We start from the raw sequence: 22671 nt of genomic DNA on the forward strand, positions 1-22671 counted from the left end.
CCTCCCCAGCGAGCGTTTATGGAGGGCGGGCATGATAGGCTCTCCCGACTGTCTTCGGTGCGGGTCAGAGGTGGGCACACTTTTACACACTACATGGGGTTGTTCAGCGCTAAGTAGATTCTGGACAGGGGTTTTTAGATGTCTATCCTAGGTGTTGGCTTGGAAGCTTCCCCGGGACCCGAAACTGGCCTTGCTGCATATTATGGAGGGAGTAGGTGGAAATCGGTATAAGCGTCATCTGTTGTTACTTGGCCTGACATTGGCGAAACAAGACATTGCTAAAGCTTGGAAGGCGCCCCAGGCCCGCCTTTGGACGCCTGGAAGAACGGCATGGACTTTTGCATGGGATTAGAGCAACCCATCTTCCTGACAAGGGGGTGCCCCCGCAAGCACTTTAAGATATGGAAGAGGTGGGCCGACTACCGGGAGCTGGACTTGGACCCCCCACCTGAGAGGGCAGCCCTCCTGACGATCTGATCGATGGGCCCTTGGTTATGCTTGGGTGGCGATTTGATGGACTAAGCGTGTATTTACTTTAGATATTGTTTTTTGCTATTCTGTAATGGCAGCAGCGCAACCGGGGTAGGCGGGGTTGGGTGGGTGGGTGTTAGTATTATATGTAAACGTCTGACGATGCCATTATTGCTCAAATGCTGTGTGCAGCAGACTCCGGGGTTCGGAGCTATACATTCTTAGTATGTGTAGACGAATACAATTTGTTTAAAAAATTAAAAAATATCTAGATTGTGTCCAAAGAAAGAATTTTATCAAATGGCCAATCAGACACACTAAAAACAGAATGTGGGAAGAGAAAGCTGAATAGATTGTTCAGCTTTTTCCCATAAAGTGGGGTCAACATGTTTCTGCCCTAGTGGTACAATTTACCAGTCATTCATCAGGACCAAAAACCTGTACCTCAGAGGTATGGGTGGGCTAAGGCCCACCCTAACCAGAGGACGTGAAATGTGAAAAGTGTATAAAAATATAATTCTTTTTTTTAAAAAATGCCTATTAGGTGGGTGCTCTTGTTCAGAGAAACCCGATTGCACCTGTAAAGGAATAGGGAACGATAACAAACACATAGCGAAAAGACAACACCTTTTGTATATATTGTATATTGTCTACATACCGTTTTAATTTCTTCATGTGGAATGCAGGACATTTTGCCATGACGTCTAGGCTCACTTGCTACAATCTACTAACACTGCTCACACCAAATAATAGATACCTCTAAACCCCTTAGTAGGCGTGCAGGTGAAATAGCCCTATTATGAAGGTACCTGTCACAAAAATCAAGCTGGCTATAGAAAAATTCATGAAATTAAGTGCATGATACCACTAACCTCAGGAAACAGAAACACCCTGAGTGTAAGCACACTAATTTGAACACCAGAGCATGTAACAAACAAACGAGCAAGATAGAGAATAACTGTATGTCTTGTCTTTTCACTTTGTGTTTGTTATGGTTCACTATTCCTTTACAGGTGTAATCGGGTTTCTCTGAACAGGAGCAAGCACCTAATATTTGCTGATTGCATTTTTTTGGCCCATAATCAGTACAGTATTCCAGTTCTGTGGTAAAAATGAAAAAGTAACAGACATTGTGTCTTCACTACTCCATGTTAGTGAGTGTGAAGATCCCCCTTCACATCCCTGTAAAATATAAGTAACCCATGTCAGCACTAAATAAAAGGCACTCTTCCTTCACACCCACTTAGACAGTATCATTGAGGTCTTCCTTGTCCCAACTAGAAGTTGCAAATCAACAGTGAGAGGGATGCATCAGGGACATTTCATGGCACACTTGTGTCATGAGGCCAACATTATGTGTTCATTGTGTGGATGTGTATTTATCTATATATATCCAATTCATCTTTCTTAACATTAGGAACATTTAAAACATGCAAATAATATTCTTAAATTAACTACAACTGTAGCTACAACTGTAGCTGATTGGCTCACTTCCCTAAAAAATGTATCCTCCCTCACATTAACAAGTACGTTGATTAAAGGAGGAAAAGCAAAAGAAACAGGACACTTGTGAGTGTCAGTGCTCCATATGGTGTAGCATGTTGGTTTCAATAGTGTACAACATACAATTTACAGAAACCAATGTATTCAATGTTGGACAATATTGAGAGAAATAAAAAAGTGTGCAGATCTTTCCCAACCCTGTAATTCAGGTACACAAGAGATAATAATCAAAAGGACTTTCACCCAAGGAGTTTTTTTGTGTGGAGGGGTGGTCCAAACAGTATACCACAGCCTCCCCATTGGGTATGCACTCTCTCTCACTTTGCTGGTGGGTTCATACCCATTTCCCACTCCCTCCCCTAAGGTCTTGCACAGTGTTGTATTGAGGATCTCTCCTGAAGTCCACAACCTCTCGTTTAATATCTCCCTGACCTTTTCCAAGGTTCAGGAGGATTGCCCCAGGACCTGCATCCTTTCAAGGACCTGCTTTGGGTGTGCTGGTGCTCTCTACAAATTCACTTCTCTCATTCTCTCATACAAGACCTGGGTCAAGAGCTGTGAGGCTCCTCTCTTCATTCCACCATCAACAAACAATCCCTTTTTCCTTGCCCAAGTATCGCACTGGGGTGTTCATCTAAGTCCAGAGGACCCTGAACATTCTGCCCCCTATCTTTGCAAAGTATTGATGTTAGAGTCCCGTAATGCATCAAACTAGGCCAGATCATAGCTATACTGGGCCTATTTCACTCTCTAAGCAAATTAGTTGTGAACAGTGCATTAGACCCTTAAAAACGGGGAACAGCAATTACAACGCGGGTTTTACCATGTGTTGCTTTTACATTGCATGCATTACAACGCATGCATTACAACGTGTGGTAAAACCACGCATACCATTACATTGCATGCGCTTTTACAACGCATGCGATGTAATGTGTAATGGCGGCGGCGGCAGGGGCGGCTATTCACGTTGTTGTGAGGAAACTTAGGCTGTTTCCTCACAACGACGTGAAGCAAGCAGGAAGGAGGAAGCAGGATCCCAAGGCAACGCTGGATAGGAGAGAGGTAAGGGAGTGTGGTCGTGTTTGTTTAGTGTAGTGTATTGGGGAGTGTAGTGTAGTGGTTATGTAATGTAGTGATTTAGGTTTTAGGGTAGTGTAGTGTTGTAGTGTTTGTTTATTGTAGCGTATTAGGGTTTAGAGTAGTGTGGGTTGCGTAGTAGTGTTTTAGGGTTTAGGGTAGTGTAAGGGTGTTGTGGGTAGTGTAGTAGTGGTTTAGGGTAGTGTATTAGTGTGGCAGTGTTTTTTGGGTAGGGGCAGTGTAGGGGCGGGAGTAGTCTGTTGTGTAGGTGTAGGGATAGGGATGTTACTTACCTTGCATACTTTTACCACAAGTATAGCTTTGTAGTAGTGTTTTAGGGTTTAGGGTAGTGTAAGGGTGGAAGTAGTGTGGGTAGTGTAGTAGTGGTTTAGGGTAGTGTAGTTGTGTGGCAGTGTTTTTTGGGTTGGGGCAGTGTAGGGGCGGGAGTAGTCTGTTGTGTAGGTGTAGGGATGTTACTTACCTTGCATTCTTTTACCACAAGTATAGCTTTACCACGCATGCCTTTGGGTTGTAATGGCATGCGTGGTAAAAGCATACTCGTGGTAAAAGTATGCGATGTTATGGCATGCGATGTCATTGACATTGCGTACTAATAACCCCGTTGTAATGGCATACGTGGTATTAGTATGCGATGTAATGACATACATCCCTTAAAAACTGCCCCTGTCATCCTTTACCACCACCGTTCCGAGGTAGAGTAGAATGCAAACAAGACCCTAGTGTTGCTGTCAGCTGCCTTGGTCCTCGTGGTCCTAGAAAGGGCAGTATGACAAGGCTGGCTTTTGTTAGGCTTCAAAGCTGGTTGTAGTGCCTTCTTGCAGACCATTGGTGATGCTCTAACCATCTTGTATGCTGATTCTACTTGATCAGTCAACTGCATTTGACACCTTTAGCAATGAGATTCTCATTCACATTTTAAAAGACTGCAAGGGTATTGAATGAATTATACACAAGTACTTCATATCCTGTTTAAACACTTGCTTCAGATTAAGATTGAGAACTTCTTCCAATTCTGTTCCACCAACACAGGGAGATTCCCAAAGATCAGTATTAGCCCCTGCTTTCCTCAGTATTATTCTTGAACCACTGTGTGACATTAGCATATATTCTAGTACTATCAGCAATATGTGTATGTCACCCAGCTGTCTGAAAGATTGCTGTCCTGAAGATATTGTTTTACTGGCTTCGACTGTTACCAAAATTCCATCCTAGATTACTGCTTATCATCCGAATTTCAATCCAAACAAATCTGAATTCCTAAATTATTTAGCATCAGGCTCCCTCACCCCAGTCCTGGTCAGCCTCAACCTATATTTTAGAGTGCCCCAACCATGAGTGAAAGCAAATTGATGTGCTTCATCCCCTATATTAGGATGTATGACGTAACAATTGATACAAACACACCGACCTACCATTACAACGAAACTATTACAACGGTACATCCATTACAACGCATGCTATTACAACGCATGCCATTACATCCCAGATGCTATTACAACGCATACCATTACAACGTAAGTATGGGTAAGTATTTAATTTTATTTTATTTATATTAATTAAATATTAATATTATTTTTTGACATAATTTAATTAATTTTTATTAATAATCTTAATTTTAATTAAGGGATTACAATTACTATTCTAACTACAAGGGGGGTGTAATAGTAGGGTAAGTGTTGTATAGTGTAGGGGTTAAAATTACTATTCTAACTCCAGGGGCTTTAATAGTAGGGTAAGTGTTGGATAGTGTAGGGGTTAAAATTACTATTCTAACTCCAGGGGGGTGTAAGAGTAGGGTAAGTGTTGGATAGTGTAGGGGCTAAAATTACTATTCTAACTCTAGGGGGGTGTAATAGTAGGGAAAGTGTTGCATAGTGTAGGGGCTTAAATTACTATTCTAACTCCAGGGGGGTGTAATAGTAGGGTAAGTGTTGGATAGTGTAGGGGTTAAAATTACTTTTCTAACTCCAGGGGGGTGTAATAGTAGGGTAAGTGTTGGATAGTGTAGGGGTTAAAATTACTATTCTAACTCCAGGGGGGGTGTAATTGTAGGGTAAGTGTTGGATAGTGTAGGGGTTAAAATTACTATTCTAACTCCAGGGGGGTGTAATAGTAGGGTAAGTGTTGGATAGTGTAGGGGCTAAAATTACTATTCTAACTCCAGGGGGGGGGGGATAGTAGGGAAAGTGTTGGATAGTGTAGGGGCTTAAATTACTATTCTAACTCCAGGGGGGTGTAATAGTAGGGTACGTGTTGGATAGTGTAGGGGTTAAAATTACTATTCTAACTCCAGGGGGGTGCAATTGTAGGGTAAGTGTTGGATAGTGTAGGGGTTAATATTACTAAATTAAAATAATTGTAATCAATATTTTGTATATAATTATTAATAAATTAAATATTAATTTAATTAATTAAAATAAAATAAAATAATTAATATTAATTCATTAAAATACTTACCCATACCTGTGTTGTAATGGTATGCGTTGTAATAGCATCTGGGATGTAATGGCATGCGTTGTAATAGCATGCGTTGTAATGGATGTAGCGTTGTAATAGTTTTGTTGTAATGGTAGGTCGTTGTAATAGTTGCGTTGTGATGGGTGTTTCCCCTATAATAGGATTCAGTTTAAGAAACGCATTTATAGAATGGCTAAAAAGACAGTAATCAATTCAGATCATGACTTCAAAGAATTAGTCCACGCCCTGGTACTTTCACAGTTACAGTATGGGAATGCCATTCTTTGCGGTTCTCAAAAAATCTAAATGCTGCACGCAAAGCCATTCAGCAGTCCACCTTATCGTGGGTCCGTACGGTTTGACCGTGCCATTTCTATCCTTCTCTCGATCAGCTAGCTACCTACTGAGTAGCTCTGTATATAAACTTGGGAGATCTGATGGAGACATCTAGCCGCACACTTCTTACCTTGTACTTCCCAGGCGTCAGACTGGATCCGGAAGATTTTTCTTGAGCAGTACCTCTGCACACCGATGTGACGTCATTGTTTTCTTCATCGCAACATCCACATCTATATTGGCGCCACCTCTGCGCGCTGTTGTCCCTTCTTTTCTTTCCTTCCCAACCAACACGGGTCCGTCGAAGAGAGCTACCCTCTGTCATTTTTTGGCATACTTTGTTTAACTTTTTGTCAATATTTTTTTATTAGTGTGTAGGTTCTCCATCACATCCAAAAAGACTGTGTTGTTCAAACCGTGCAGTGCCTTTCACTGAGCCATGTTGGTCACGGATCCCCACCTCCTGTGCCTCTGTTTCCTGTAGCACGGTCACGACCCAAATGTGTGCTCCGACTGCCAGGCCATGGCACCCAAAGCTTTCTGTGAGCGGTCCCTAAAGCTGCTTGGGGCCCACCGTCAGGCACCTCAGAGGTCTCCACAGAGGTCTTGTACCTGTTCCCGGACGAGAGTATGTTCTGTGCACCACTTGGTGGACAACACATCTTCATCCTCCTATTCGAAGTTCTCAAAGCGGCCAGGTAAGAAGCCCCACAGGAAACACAAAAAGTTCTCCCTGGCCTTGACGCAAAGCGACTGAGAAGTATCGAATTTCGAGGTCTTGTTCCATGGAACGCATGCCGGGGTCTGCTCTGCATTTCCCTCCCTTTCTGGGACCAGAAGCGAGCGCCGCCCAGTTGAAAGAATTTTATGACGCTCTTCCACCAGCTTAGCACTAATGTCAATAAACACTGCTTGCCTATTCGTGTACTACTCCCATTCTTTATGGCAGACTTTTGTGCGGCTGCTGCCACAAGGCCCCGAGGAGGCCAAGGCTATCCTCTCCCAAGCTGTTGCTGATGGGAGAGATGCAGCAAAGTTTACCATCTTCTGTGTCCTTGACACAACAGACTTGCTGGGCAGAGTTATTTCCTTCGACAGTGCCCGTTCGTTCACCTGCCTGAGAATGTCTGGCTTCTCTGGGGATGTCCAAGCCAACCTTATGGGTATGCCTGCTCATAGCCGCTACCTGCGGTTTACGGTGGGCCATGATTACTTTGAGTTTACCGTGCTTCCCTCACCAGTGCCCCTCTGGTGTTCACCAAGGTGATGGCGGTGGCCGCAGCTCATCTGCGGAAACCAGAGGTTTCAGTCTGCCCCTATCTCGGTGAGTGGCAGTTGAAGACTGGCTCGCCCAGAGGGTTGTCTCCCTCCTCCAGACTACAGCGAACCTTCTGTATTCACTGGGGCTCACTAGTGGAATGCTGAAGTCACACCTGACTCCTTCCTAGGTGCACCCCTTCATTGGAGCTGATCTGGACATGGTGCAGTTTCGGACATATCCGGTAGAATGGCGAGACCAGGATATTCTGGCTATGATACTGATGTTTGTAAGCTCTATCCTGGATTTAGATGAGACTGACTCTGAGGCTGCTGGGCCTCATGGCCTCCTGTATCCTACTAGTGAATCATGCCAGATTGCACATGTGTGCTCTGCCTTGAGACCTGAAGTTCCATTGGGCACAGCAGTGGGGAATCTCACTGACCTGATCTTTATCTCGGTAGGAACTATGCGAGATCTGCAGTGGTGGTTGACAAACCGCAAATGAGTCACAGGCAGACCACTCTCCCTTCCCCACTCAGATCTTACAGTAGCGACAGATGCATCATTTCTGGGATGGGGTGTCCATCTGAGGGAGGTGGAGATCAGAGGTCGCTGGTCTACGGCGAAGCTCCACATCAACCTGTTGGAGCTTCATGCGACTGGCACTGAAAGCTTACTTACCTTCTCTCAAATGAAGGCTGGTTCAAGTGTTCACGGACAACACCACCGCCATGTGGTACTGCAACAAACCAGGTAGGGTGGGATTGTGGACCCTTTGTCAGGAGGACCTGCATCTCTGGACTTGGCTGGATCAACACGGCATATCCCTGGTGGCAAAACACCTGGCCGGTTCCCAGAACACCAGGGCAAACTAACTCGGCTGTCTGTTCCTAACGAACCACAAATGGTGTCTCCATCCGGAGTTAATGCAAGGACTCTTTCATTGGTGGGGAGAGCCTTGGTTAGATCTGTTCTCCTCCGCCTACAACGAACAATGTCCGCAGTTTTGCATGGTGGAATTTCCAAGACATCTCTCGCTTGGCGAAGCTTTTCGACTCAAGAGGAGCTCAGGTCTCCTATGCGACTTTCCGCCCATACCACTCCTATCCAGAGTGGTCAAGAAGATGAAGAGCGACCGGGCTCAAGTCATTCTTGTGGCTCCAGACTGGGCACAGAGAGTTTGGTATCCAGAGCTTTTGCAGATGAGCATTGATCCTCTGATCAGGCTGCTCCTTCGGAAGGATCTTCTGTTGCAGCAGCATGGGAAGGTTCTCCACCTGAACCTGTCAACCCTCCGCCTCCTTGGGTGGAGATTGAGCAGCGGCAGTTGACAGCATTCTACCTTCCTCCTGAAGTGTGGGAAGTTATTCTGGCAGCCAGGAGTCCTTCCACTAAGTCGATATATGCCTGCCGATGGCAACAATGTTGTAAATATTGTACGAGACGGACTGTTGACACTCTGTCTGCGTCCCGTTCTGACAACCTCCTTTTCAGCCTATCTCTTGCCCAGCAGGGCTCTGCTCTGGGCACTCTAAAGGGGTAACTTTGCCACTTTCTACATTTGCCAGACCAACCATCACTCTTCAAGTCCCCCATTGTAAATAGATTCCTGAAGGGGTTTACACATCTGTTTCCCCCCCCTCACCTTTTATCATGCCCTAGTGTGACCTTAACTTGGTCCTCACTTATCTAATGTGTGTACCATTCGAGCTGCTGCACAATTGCCCCCTCTAGCCATAACTTCTAACAAAAGGGTAAACGAGTTGCAGGCACTTTCTTATAAGCCTTCTTACCTGATCTTCTTCCCAGACAAGGTAGTGCTCCGCACTAGGGCTTCTTTTTTGCCTAAAGTGGTGACACCTTTGCATCTGGGGCAATCTGTCACCTTCTAAGGAAGAACGTCCCATCGTCTGGACCTAAAAAGAGCGTTATCGTTCTAATTAACCACACTAAAGAGTTCCGAGCGGACAACCACTCTTTGTTTGATTCGTTGGAGCAAAGGGTCGTGCTGTGCGAAAGAGGACCATCTCCCGATTGGTTATCCTCTGTATTAAAATCTGTTATGCTCTGGCAAAGAAACAGCCTCCTGAAGGCCTCAATACTCATTCTAACGGGGCTTAGGCAACCTCCACGGCTCTCCAGCGCGGTATTCCAGTCTTTGACATCTGTCACGCAGCTATGTGGGTATCACTACACATGTTCCTCAAGCATTATTACTTAGACAGTCCAGTCCGTAGGGAGGGCCTTTCAGGCTGGTCTGTCCTACAGGACTTTCTGGTTGAATCTTTTCTGCAGCCTTCCTCCGGGGATTATATTGCTTGGGTATCTGTTCAAAGGTAAGGAATCTGCTTCTAGATGTCTCTATCAGTGGGAAAGTTAATTACCTTTGGTAACTCCTTAACTGGTAGAGATTATGACTACGAATATTTTTCTTTGTAATGAATTATCTTATATAATTTTAATAAAACAGTATGGGTGCTTCAGTTAGGTGTAACCCTTGTAATCTTAATGTCGATACCATCACAGGAAAATATGATGTTTATTGACACAAAGAAAAGGTGGCAGAGGTATTGATTTTGAGTGACTGTAATCTGAAGATATTTTTTACGCACACAAGGTTAACTACAAATCAAAAAGAAAAACTGGAAAGAAGGATCATTAACTTAGTAATGTCTTGGCCCGCCAGCTCTTATACCAGTACAGTTCTTTTTATGCGGAAGTTCACGTGACCGGGCAAATGCCAGCACTCAGTGCCAGTGGCTTATTTGAGCAAATATCATTGACCTAAATGCAAAAATAACAGGATGAAGTTATAATTGCGTATATTTTACGGTTATTTCATTCAGCATATCTTATTTAGTCTGATTTCTTCTGTGTCATGGACGGATTTATCTGCGACTATGGAGAAATGTTAAAATGAGGTCATCGGAGAAAGAAATCACTCCTAGCCATTTCTGCCATCCATCAACGTGTGCTATCTTTAAAGACAGGTTAGGTTATCAAGAAAAAACAGTCTTCTGCCTTAAATGCATCCTACAGAAATGGAGATGGCTCCCCCCCCCCCCCACACACACACACACACACACACAGACATGCAAACAACTGCAGCTTAGTCTACTAGCACTTCAGACAGAAATAAAACATTTACATAATTCACTTCAACCAGTTCGGTTCCTGACCGTCCCTTAAGTCATGGGTCATGGCACATCAGTGGGAGGTCATATTTCCTCCGTTCAATCCCTGCCATCACCCAAGGCCAGTCAGTAGATATTGAAGATTATTTCTGGATCGCAATAAACATCAACAATGTTCTCTCGTTCCAAAGACCTCAGTTTATAGGGGACTTTACTCGATACTGGGAACTACTTTGCCAGAGACAGTTGATTCTCTGAAACAAGCAATCATCTGCTTCTCATTATGTTCTTTGTTGTTGGCACGGCTGTTTTTGTGATACCTAAGCCTCATGGCTTCCCATATCCATGTAGTTCTTCTTAATCAAATGGAATAATTCACTGTGATTCTATCACTCTCCTTTCTGCCTCTCCTTCATGAACTCCTTGCTCCCTATTGCGTGCATTCAGATTTTCATCCTTACATGGCAGGAAAAAGATGTGAACTGTGCTGGAACAGTGTGTGACTCATGGGTAACAAGCTGGCAATGGGCGATGAGTGAATGGCTGCACCGGTTTCCTTTGCAAACAAGGGAGAGCCGTAAAATACTTTGGGGCAATGTTTCCTATGTAGTGCAAAAACAGTAATGCACAACTCTCCCTAATCTACACCAACAATACTCTGCTAACTTGAAGAGTTCAATTCACTTCACTGTAAAATGTACTCCACTCACTAATGATGAAGCTTGAAATAATGAAACCTGCTATTTTACAATTGCTTGCGATTGCCTTGTGGCACCACCCAAGCCATATCCGGATCATTTGCAAACTCTGATCAGTTATTCATTGCTGATGCTTTCAGGGCCAAGCCCCTTAGATATTTCTTTACTTTGTCTGCTCCAAAACCTCCAACGTCTTCACTCGGTTTACCATTCTTCAGCATGAACATTTTTGGCATAATGCTGCATGGATATGTGTTTCCTGCCTTTTCTCTCAAATTGTCACATGTGGGTAGTATTTATGTTTGGAATGATGAGCCAAACAAGTGCGTAGTAACACACTTCTGGGCACTGTAATTCAAACTGACTCCTGCTTATGGAGGGCCACCATAGTGATAGATGAATCTGTAATGCATCGGCACAGCTCATCTTTCTTACAACAGAGGCTCAGGGTTACTGTGACAGCACCCATACTGTGGACAACTGAGAGATTTCATATGAGAACTACTTGATATGAAATGCTAAGGATGATACAAATCCACGCAATTCCCTTCAACTCTGAAACTAACTGTTCTTAACTACAATTGAGAAAAGATTGCATTTTCATATAAGACGGAAATTCCTGTTCATTTCAAAGTTATTTGGCTAAAAGGATTCCAGTTGTAACCTTTTTTTCATGACTTGTTTTAGAGGAAACTCTTCTTAGAAAAAAATAAACTAATGATTGTATTACAACTTGCCTTCGTCACCACGCCCCCTTCTTTTCTATCTCTTTAACCAACTTTTTTCTTTCCAGGTACTAAGATGTCAAGTAGCCATTGTGCTGCATACATTCTAGGTGAAGATAATACATTTGGTAAAGATATTTAGGTGACCCTTCTTTGTTTTCCTCTTCAGACTTTAAAATTGTTTTGAAGTTGGAGCCCGGGAATAAACAAGCCTTGACTGAACTGGCCAAAATTAACAAAGTAAGCATTGCTTAAAATTCGTTTTTAAGTTTTAATCTATTGTGAAATAGCAAATTACCTAACTTAGATGTTTACTGTATGTTTTGCTTTTTTCTTGATAAAGGCATACTGTGTCTTTAAGATTCACGGCTTCCATAACGACTTTGCCAATCTAAAAAATGCTGACTCATCCCATAATGACCTGCCCAATCTATAAGCGCAGACTGATTAGTTTGACATGTTTAAAAAGGACTCATTGACAGATGCCTCTCCTCCTACAGTATTGCTCTCTGGGAATTATGGAACATGTAGAACACCAATTACTTGTAAAGATGTAGGAAGTCTGCTTACTTTTCTTACTATTGAATATGCATTTTGAAGTTCTTTTTAAGTATGGAACACTTTTGCACTATAATCTCATGTACTTGTGTGTTTTATTTTGTTTAGGAATTAGGTGAAAGCGGATTATGTCTTGACCAAGAATGTCTATTGCCTTCAGCAGTTGAGAAGCAAAAAAGGCATGTTGTAAAACCTATTGATAAGCCACAACATCTTCAGTCGTCTGTAAGTCCTGCCTTTACTTGTTGCTTGCAAATAAACATACATTTTTGCCAACGTTTAGTGGAGATTACAGGAAAACAGGTGGAAGTTTAATCATCATTCCTTTTTATATTGTTTGCTGATTCCGCTGATGAAGTAGAATTCAAAGGGTCATCAATCAATCAGCATTTGTAAAGCGCACTCTGTCACCCCGAGGGGTATCTCAACGCTGTGTCTCTGCCGGAGAGCCAGGTTTTAAGTCTCTTGCTGAAGTCTGTCAGTGAGAGGGCTGTACGGAGCTGGAGGAGGTCGTTCCAGTTCTTGGCTGCGATGTAGGAGAAATAGCGATTGAGGGTGTGGCAGATACAGGGGTGTGTGCGAGGGCGAATGGAGAGGAGCGTATGTGTCTAGCGGGTTGGTGAAAGTTCAGTTGATGAGAGACCAGGAGCCTGACTCCAAGTATCAAGATAGAATGCCAAATAGGAACTCTGGGTAGTAATGGCTTGTAAACTATAGTACTGGAGTTTTAGACAATGACACCACAATACATTACCCCTCTCAGTTTCATCACTTTCTGCTTGACGTAGACAAATAAAGTGCTGTGAATGGTTTTAAAGTAGAGGCATATCACGAAGGATAAAAAAAACACTACCTGAATTAAATCAGCACAGGGAGAGGGATGAAGAAGAATAGGATTTCAGAAGGATTATCTGTCTTCTAAAGCCATTTACAGTTCAAAATACAACTTACCATCTTCAACTTACAGAAGATCACACCTGCCTCTTACTACTGGGACTCTTGTATTGACCTGAGGATATAATTGCTAAATGTAAGTCGCTTGTGGAGGGCCATTTGTGTTAGTTACTACTCACTCTCGTTTTATGTCATTAGGGCTACCTCAAGTTGAAGTCTGAGTTCCCCTACCTCTCGAGCGAACAAAAGGATAATTAATACTTTCTGAAAAAGATCAATATATAATAAAAGTGATAGAAAACTCTTTCATGAATATTATTTTGAAAAGAAATGTAGGGCAAAGTGGACACAACAGCAGTATCACATCATACCCTGTCTGTGGCAGTCAAGCCAGTTCTTTTTCTGGCTCCTGGAAATAGATCCTGAGCAACTGTACTTAGCATTTTTTTTCCTCCTTAGAACCTTCAATTTTGGGCACGTCTTTTGTGACTGAGTGTTTTCCCTTAATTTTCCGAGGGGACATTTTTTCTTTCTTTCACAAAATGCCATCTCTTTTTGTGAAATGTCCTTCTTTTGAAAGGAGGAAGATAAAATTCCTGAGTAGGTTTTTTACTGTCACACGATATCTAGAAGGACTTTGATAAACTAGCAGAAAATCTGGTTGGATGTCCTGCAGGAAAAATCGAGCAGATGACCAGCATCAACCCCAGGAATATTTTAAGAACTACTCCTACCATGGTCTGTGTTCAGTCTCCAGAGACTCCATGAGAGGAGAGATCTAAAGAGTAAGAAGATCATTCAACGTAGTACTGTTCCCCTTAATTATAGCAATCGATTACGTCAAGGATTGGCACTGTACCATGTACTCCTCCGATCCACTGTAGTGAAGACAACCTTGACATCTAAACACTATTCAATGTCAAAGACATCCAAGTAGACCAAATCCATACATCTATGTGTTTATAGGGTCTGCACATTTTAAAGATGAGGCTGCTAGAAACAACGGATTTAGAGTACTCCAAGAGTTATTAACCATCACATGAGATAACACTATCAGCGCATCTATCCTCTAGGCCTTTGTTAATTGGATCTGCTCCTCTCCATGTTTGTACATGTTTGGCAGCATCTCTGCCATCTACTCTTCCTGCGCTTGCAATAATTTATACTCTTCATATACAGGCTCCTCCTGGGTCTACCTCTTTCTGCAGTTTCCGAGAGGCCACATGCCAAATGTCCTTACAAGAGATCATGCTCTTTCTGCAAGATTTGTTCCAGGCATTTGCATTTGTACATCTCAGGCACTCTAGGAGAAGATCTTGTATACCATGGGGTTCTCACACTCCAAGAACAGTTGCTCTCTCTTCATCCTCTCCATCCTATCAGAGGATATTGATCAGGAGTCTCTTTCCTCTAGAGTATGCCTTAAATGCGATACAGGTCAGCGGAACTGCAAAGCTCAGTCTACCAATGTGTGCGCCTCTGTCCTGTACTTCAATAATATTTGAGACTTGCCTCAAGACCACTTCTGCCTTCTGTCAACGCATCTATTTCTTACTCCAATCTCTACCAAAGTTGCACCTTCCAGATCCCTAAAAGACATTTCTAGTCCCCTGATCAAGAACCTCTGTTCTTTCATTTAGATCCTCAGCCAGATTCTGTCATTGCCTCAGTAGCGTGCATGTATTTTGCCACAGTAACGGCTTCCCTAGTTTTTTCGGATAAGAAGAGCAAACTTCTCGAATCAGTGGGCAGGAAGATGTGTGTAATATCTGCCATGGTGTGGAAAACTGGCATTGCCCCTAACTTGCTTGCAGGTTCAACGGGTCACTATGGTATTACCTCAAGCGCTTCACCAAGAAGTTGCCCATAAAGACAGAAAGGGCATCCATGAAGTATCCAAAAGGGAATACTAGTCTTAAACCACGTGATCAGTGTGGCTGCCACCTTCTCGGATGTAAAGCGATACAAAAGGGGATGATGGGCGGAGCGTTTGAGCAAATCAAACACTCACACCCAGTCAACTGATCTGGGTTTAATCCATCACCATTCTTTAGCTCACTCCGCCACCCCAGTTCAGACATGGCCATATGCAAATCAGTCTGACCTGCTCGGATGTAGCAGCACATGGCTACTGTCATGGTTTGGCAATGAGATGTAATTTTTTACTTTTACTTACTGGTCAGAAACCGGGGTGCAACAAAACGATTTAATACTTTACTTTTTGGGTCACATGCAGATGAGATGATGTCCCTCCTCACAAAATAGGAAAGCTAATATATTTGTCTCGTTGTGGTTTGAAAGAAGGCACCCAAGCAAAATTTGACTCCCATTCTTTATCTCAAGACAGCAGATACATGGATAAATTGAGAACAATTCAGAATGCTATCTTTACATCAGATTTGTCCCACCTACATCAGGAGATTAAAGGTGCACAATAGAATCAGTGAACACATGTTTTCACTTTCTGATTGTGGAAAAGCATCAGAAATTCCTACGGTTTCTTGCATACAGCAGTCACGACCAAAATAAATTCCTGTCATTCGGCTTCAAGTTACCAAGCATGCAGTAATTGTAGCAACATTCCTGAAGAAGCTAAAAATATAAGTCTTTTCCTATCCAGACCATTAGCTGATCATAGGCTCAACACCACATATTGTATGTGCTACTATTGAAAGAGACTCTCCATCCTTCCCTGACTTGTTTTGCAAGTCATCTATGTCAAATCAACATCAATCCCAGTCCAGTCAGTTCACTACCTAAGTGTGAGACACTAAAGCAGGGGTCTCCAACCAGTAGCTCAGGAGCTACTGGTAGCTCACAGCACCCTCAAAGTAGCTCTCAGAGGTGAAGCAAACCAAGCCAATCTGGGAGATTCTCTTTATATTGTAAAAGGCAACACTGCTCATTTCACTACCCTTAAGAGTTATAGACAGCCAAACCAATTGCAGGACATATTGATAACTCTCAAACACAAACTTTGGTGGCCTATCAATCAATCAATCAGGGATTTATGGAGTGCACTACTCACCTGTGACGTTCTCAAGGTGCTGGGGGAGTGTGTGTCGGGGGATTTGGGCACCTCAGATCATTTAAAAAGCCAGATCTTGAGGCTCTTTCTGAATACTTTCAGTGTGGTGCTTCATCTGATGCTGAGGGGTAGTTTGTTCCAGGTCTTAGCCATGATGTAGGAGAAGGGTATGCCTCCTGTACTGGTTGTGTGAATGCAGGGGATCTCGGCCAATACCTGGTCAGCGGAGCGGAGGCTTCTTTTGGGGGTGTAGAAGGACATTAATTTGTTGAGGTATTGGGGTCCGGTGTTGTAGAGACCTTTATAGGTGTGTGTGAGCAGCTTGAAAGTGACTCTTTTTTCGACAGGGAGGCAATGGAGTTCTCGTGTATGCTGAGTAATGTGGTCTTGTCATGGGATGCTGAGCATGAGTCTAGCTGTGGCCTTCTGGACAGTCTAAAGTTTGTATAGTAGAGATTTTTTTGATTTCAGCATAGAGGGTGTTCCCATGGTCCAGCCTGCTGATGATGAGTGCATAGGTGATGGCCTTCCTGGATTCGGGGGGTGGGTCCATTTGAAGGTCTTGCTGAGTAAGCGGAGGGTGTTGAAGCATGTGGAAGATGCAGTATTGGCCTATGGGTCTGCCACATGAACCATCTTTATCCACTTTAAATCTACCTAAGAAAGAGATTGGCCATATTATCGACCCGGCTCCATCAGTCGCACAGTATGTGACATCAAAGAATAGTAGCAGCAGTAACCAGGGATGACCCACCAAAGGGTGTGACTTTAAGAACTAAAGTGAAAATATGTTAGTTCTGGGCATGATCAACCAAAGAGCTGAAGAGAACAGAGTATGCATCCAGAGCAGGGAACATTAAAAACATCCCAATTTTTTTTGTGTGGGTGTGTGAAATTGTGTCCTTCCTAAATAAACAGTGTGGATTCCTTAAAATTACTCCTAGCGTAAAGGACTACCAAATATGTATGCTGGTCTCCATCATAAGAGTATTATCTCTGATGCAATTGTGACCATTCATGTATAATTGTGCCATAGCTATAGTATTTTTGTCATTGACTATTTTGGGCACATAAGTAGAGTAATTACATACTTGCTGCCATCACTGATATATTAAGAGCATGACTGGTCTGCTTTTAGCCATTCCTGACAGAGGGCAGCATCTTCACCCATAATAATGGCCATAACTGATATATGCTGGGCATCCAGCTGTGGCACAGTGGTAGCCCTGGTTTAATGGTGGGCATTATTAGCATAACAGAGGCATTCTTAGTGTTATGGTGAGGAACCATGGCCTATGATTCCAATACCTGGGTATTTGAAGCATAATTTGTCCATGAGAGGCATTTTTACATGGTGGTATTCATTGAAAACTAAAAGCTGATGTTTAGGGACTGTATATTCTCTAACAATGAAAACTGATTTGATTTTTAAAATAATAAATTATGCTTTTTTTTAAAAGGTTTTTCTTCTGGAAAATCGAGTTTGATTGCTAAAAGCTGAAAGGGATTTTGATAGAAAACTATGTGTATTTTCAAAAACTAATATGCGAATGAAGACATAATATTGCAATTCTAAAACGCATTTAAAGTTGTTAGCTGAATGATAATACAATTTGAGTTGGAGAGACTTACTGCTGTGGTACTACCCTTTGTGGCACACAGCATATGACGATTTGAATTTTACTTCATTACAAGCATTTAATATTGATAAACGTTTTCCTAGCATTCTGCTGATAACTTCACCTGAAATTTCTGGGGGGTTACTACTGATAAGTGTGCTTAGGGTGGTCAAGTGTAATGTTAATACATATCATCGGCATTTTACAGTGATAAAATATGATAGTAGCTCAGCAGGGCTTTCCTTCATCAGAATTAGCTCTTACTACAGAAAAGGTCGGAGACCCCTGCACTAAAGTGTGTCTTTTCAAGAAGAGACCATCATCTATCGGTCTGAAATGTTGCAGTCTTCTAAAGGCAGTACCTTTGATATCATCTTTGCTGGGGTCAACAACTTCATTCATTTTCGTAGTACCTCATGCCCAGCAACACGAGACCTCTCCAATAATGCCTACAGGACTATTTGTGCCACTACATCAGCAGCTTCAAAGTCAGGCTGAATCTATCTCAATTCTTATCTGTCATTTGAGAGTGGTCCATCTGGCCTTCACGTTATTCATATGAGCTTTTGAGATGGACTCTGTACTGGTACAAACAGACAATACTACAACAATGTACTGTTTAAACAAGCAAGGAGGGATGTATACCATGGGCCTGTCTCTGCTAGCTCAATTGATCTAGAAGTGGCTTATAGCCAGGATCAGCAGATTACAGTCACACCATTACCAGGTGAATAAAAATGCAGAGATGCTCAGTAGGACATTCAGAGAAAATTGAGTGGGCATTACCCGACCACATACTGTAAGACACTATCCCTGATTGATTCTATCCTCCAATAGATTCTTCATAAACAGAGGCAGCAAAAAAATGCCCAGACTTCACCTACAGGTACTGTCAAAACTACACAAAGGGCAATGCCTTTTTGATATGTTGGGGATGTTTCTGAACACCTCTGATACCCCTGTTTTAGCAGCCTGCCTACTGCCAAGCCAAGATGATCTGATCTTGGTAACTCTATAGTAGCAATGCAAATGGTGCTCACTGACCAACACAGGAGACTGGACCTCCTGCACAAGTTTGGGGGCCTTCTTCTGCTTACTAATCTTCCATTGCTTAATTTAACCGCCCAGCTTCTGAACGCCTGCAATGTATACATTTAAACGAGTGGGCACGGTTTTTCTAAAGCATATTAGGATGGTCATGGTCTTCTCGCCAGTCAGGCGATCTTTCACCCCATAAGAGCTTGACATAGTTATCTCTGGGCTTATATGTCCTCCTTTCATATCGATAATTAAATCTTAACAGAATTTGACTTGGAAAGCTGCATTTCTTATAGGAATTGCCTGTGCTTTAAAATTAGTTAACTACAAAGCTCTTTAACGCTGCACGCCTTACACTGTGTTCCATAAAAAAAAGTGGTTCTGAGGATTTGTCCTGTTTTATGACTAAAGTACTGTCAAATTTCTATTTTAGGCCATTTTGTTACGTTCTTCAAGAGTCCTACTGCTCAGGCGGAAAGACCCCCTCATATTCTTGATTTTAAGAAGTTTTGTTCTCCTTTAAATAAGATTCGTTAAATAGTTTTCCTATCGCTACTATTGTTTTGTGTTCCATTTTAATAGTATTTGGCTTCTTTTTCTAAAGTAACAAAAAGAAATTCGGCCAATATAGTCTTTCAATAAGCAAATAAGCAGCCATGCATATGCATATTTGTTTTAAAACTGGATTTTCTAGTAGTATTTTAGATGGATGGATGGACAGATAGACAGACAGAGCCTCGCTGCTCATTAGTCTCATTAGTCTTGACCCCTCTCCACTCTCAACAATGGTAATAAATAGCATTTTGCGCTCTACACATACATATACTATTTATATCTATAAATGTATACATACACACACACACACACACACACATACTTTGTACTTCTCTTTCAGTCCAACTTTCTATAGGAAGAGCATTTTTTATTTTGCTCATAACTGGTGCCGTTTGGCGAATCGTCACAAAATGCTTCAGAAAATGTTCATCCAACTCTTCTCCTTTCTGGAAAGTTTCAAGGTGATCTGTCAATTGGGGGCTGAGATACAGGGATTTCAAATCTCATATTCCCCGGGCAATTTATCATTGGAATGTTAGACCGTGTTCTAGAAAAATCACCGGAACAGAATTACACCACATTCGGCAAAAGGCTAAATCTTTACTTAGAAAGCATGCTTTTGTGATTTAGTGTTAAATCTGTTTATTATTTTTGAGAAATTAAGGTTCAAATCTTAGTGATATATTGACAGTCTGTGTCTTGATCTGCTCTGATTGGCCACTTTAAAGCAGACTAATCAGTCCTGAGTGGTTGGTCGGTCATTGCAGGGCTCAAAGACATGGTCCCTGAGGCCTAAAAATAAATACAAAATATATAAAGGGTCAAGATCAGCGCATATTGACCTCAGAAGGCATGTGAGGTGGTCCAAAGAGACCCTCCTTGATTGGCTGCCCAACACATTGACAATCTATTGTGGCTGCCATTACAGGACTCTGGAACATGGTGCCCAATGACATGCCTATTTTGAGGTTCACCAAAAGGAGCTCATATAACGGGTAATAACAGATTTTAGCCACAATATAAATCATTTGTTGGTGGTACCAAACCAATAGTAGGTATTGTGGTGCAATCTAAGGTGAGTTTACCCTATGCTACACCCCCTTACACTGTGTTCCTTAAAAATAAAGTTGTCCTCAGGATTCGTTCTTTTTTTTTTTTGTCTGAAGTACTGTCAAATTTATATCTTAGGCTATTTCTGTACCTTCTTCCAGAGTCCTGGTGCTTAAGTAGAAAGACCTCTTCACTATCTTGATTTTTAAATATTCCCAGCTGATCCTCTGCTGGGACTTTATGAATCCTATTTGAGAGAAAACTATTTTCTCTCATAATTTTCTCATAGATGTTATTTACGGAAGGTTGCTCCAGAAGCTAAAATGAGAGCATATTTTCTGTAAATTCATGCTATCTTCCTCAGCCATGTGAGAATAAAGTCTGAAATACTGAGTAAACAATGTACTTCAAACAGCAGTAGCAGCATGTCAATTGATGCCGCTATGTTCTAGTTAGCGTTTCCAGATTTTGAGATCTGTCCCAAACCTATTAGTGTCCAAGTTCAAGCCACGATTCAGCCCAACACAGACCAGTTTCAGCCCAAAAACGAGCCCAACGTTGCAGCCCTTCGTTTATGCAACAACAGCCTTCAGGAAACGTTTTAAGCATAGTTCTAATTCCAATTGAATATGTGTATTGAATAAGTGGGAGGAGTTCCAGTGGCACCAATGCACTTCTAAAATTGTGTCTTAAGTTTTTAAAGTAACTCCTGATTGGGAAGATCGGTCCCCACTAGCCCCAAAACAATACTTAATTCACAACAAATCCAAACCTGAGCCTGGTATTGATAAACAAACTTTACCAGAGCAGACTATAACCCAACTGTTTTTTTAAAACATACTTTATTGATTTTTCATTTATTACTGTTATATTCCAACAATTTGGTTCATTTGTACATTTTCATTTCTGATATGGCATTGTGTACGTTGCATTAGTGTCCTGTTATCCGATCTAGTCTATAGGGTTAATACAAGCATCTATTTCGACTATATCCGATTGTATTGTCATTAATCAGTACGCATGGTGAACATAAACTTTAAACTTGTAACTCCCACCTGAACAGCCCAATCCCGCCCTCCCTGGCTCTGGCAAACTTCTCCGCATACTAGACCACTACTATACCCTATACTTGTTTTGTCCAACCATTGCTATGCGCACATGTGTTCTTCATCCTCCCATACATCTACCATATAAATACTATAGTCACTACTTCCTCGCTTATGCCTGTTATGTGTTTGGAATATCAGAAATATCGTCCGGGTTATTGTCTTTGTGGGCTTCCAGCAATGTGTCCATTCTAGCGATATTGGGTTCCTCCTAAGCCCTCCGGCCTCCTCTCTGCGCAGGGCGTCACTTTAAGCTGCTCCCCATTTTGTAAGTTCACTGTGCCATACGTGTATCGCGGGATGTTTAGCTGATTTCCAGCGCATGGTGATGGATCGCTTGGCTACTATAAATGCTAAATCTAGAAAGCAAAGCTGAACCTTCTGTGTCTTCCTACGCTTCCGGAGGCCCAGCAAGCACTCTAGTATTGATCCATCTATTGTGAGGTCCGTTGTCTCTTTTAAAATTTGTTTAATTCCACCCCAGAATTCTCAGAGGCACGGGCAGGCCCATATCATATGTATTAGGTCCTCTTCCATTAATTTGCATCTGGGACTGTGTTGTGTTGTGTCTGGGTACATCTTCTGTAGTCTGTGTGGTGTTAAGTACGCTATGTGTAGGGTCATACATTGAATGAACTTCATCATCATCATCCTCTTTATTCGACCAAATTAAAAAATGATCATAAAAGCACATATAAATACGTCAATAATAGTTATGATTACAAGAACATTATTTTATAAAAATTCCAAATATTTCTTCAGAATCCTAGAATAAAATGAAAATAGATAAAAGTATAAAAGATAAAGCAATTCATATAACAAGTCTAGGTGTGTTCTAATTGCTGATCGTACTCAGTGAGCTATATGTCATCCCCTTCCTCTTCCTCATGCAGGCCCATAAAAATGTTGTCACTGAATAACAAACCAAATGGTCTGGCAGTGTTTTTAAGAAGAATAGTGCAACCCGACACTGCCTAAATCCCAATTTTTTTTAAATTGGTTTCAAATAGGCTTTCCTTTTGCTCTCATAGAGCCCGCAAAATAAAACTATGTGCAATTCAGTTTGGTGTGATAAGTTATCACACGTGCACAAAGTTAGTTTGGAGTAGGTGTATGTTTTCTCAGTTTGGCCAAGCATAA

General features: G+C 42.1%; 1 protein-coding gene across 11 annotated transcripts in view; it reads left to right on the forward strand.

The window, feature by feature from the left end:
• RPAP3 (RNA polymerase II associated protein 3) overlaps positions 1-22671 on the forward strand; it is a 385109-nt gene that overhangs the window by 262817 nt on the left and 99621 nt on the right. For all 11 annotated transcript variants that reach the window (XM_086919117.1, XM_086919121.1, XM_086919116.1 and 8 more), the window contains 2 exons: positions 11853-11923; positions 12350-12466. In XM_086919117.1, coding sequence (XP_086775243.1) covers positions 11853-11923; positions 12350-12466 — 188 coding nt within the window. The remainder of the gene's footprint in view (positions 1-11852; positions 11924-12349; positions 12467-22671) is intronic.

This window comes from Lissotriton vulgaris, chromosome 1_1 (genome assembly GCF_964263255.1).
Source record: "Lissotriton vulgaris chromosome 1_1, aLisVul1.2, whole genome shotgun sequence".
In the NCBI taxonomy this organism is placed as follows: Eukaryota; Metazoa; Chordata; class Amphibia; order Caudata; family Salamandridae; genus Lissotriton; species Lissotriton vulgaris.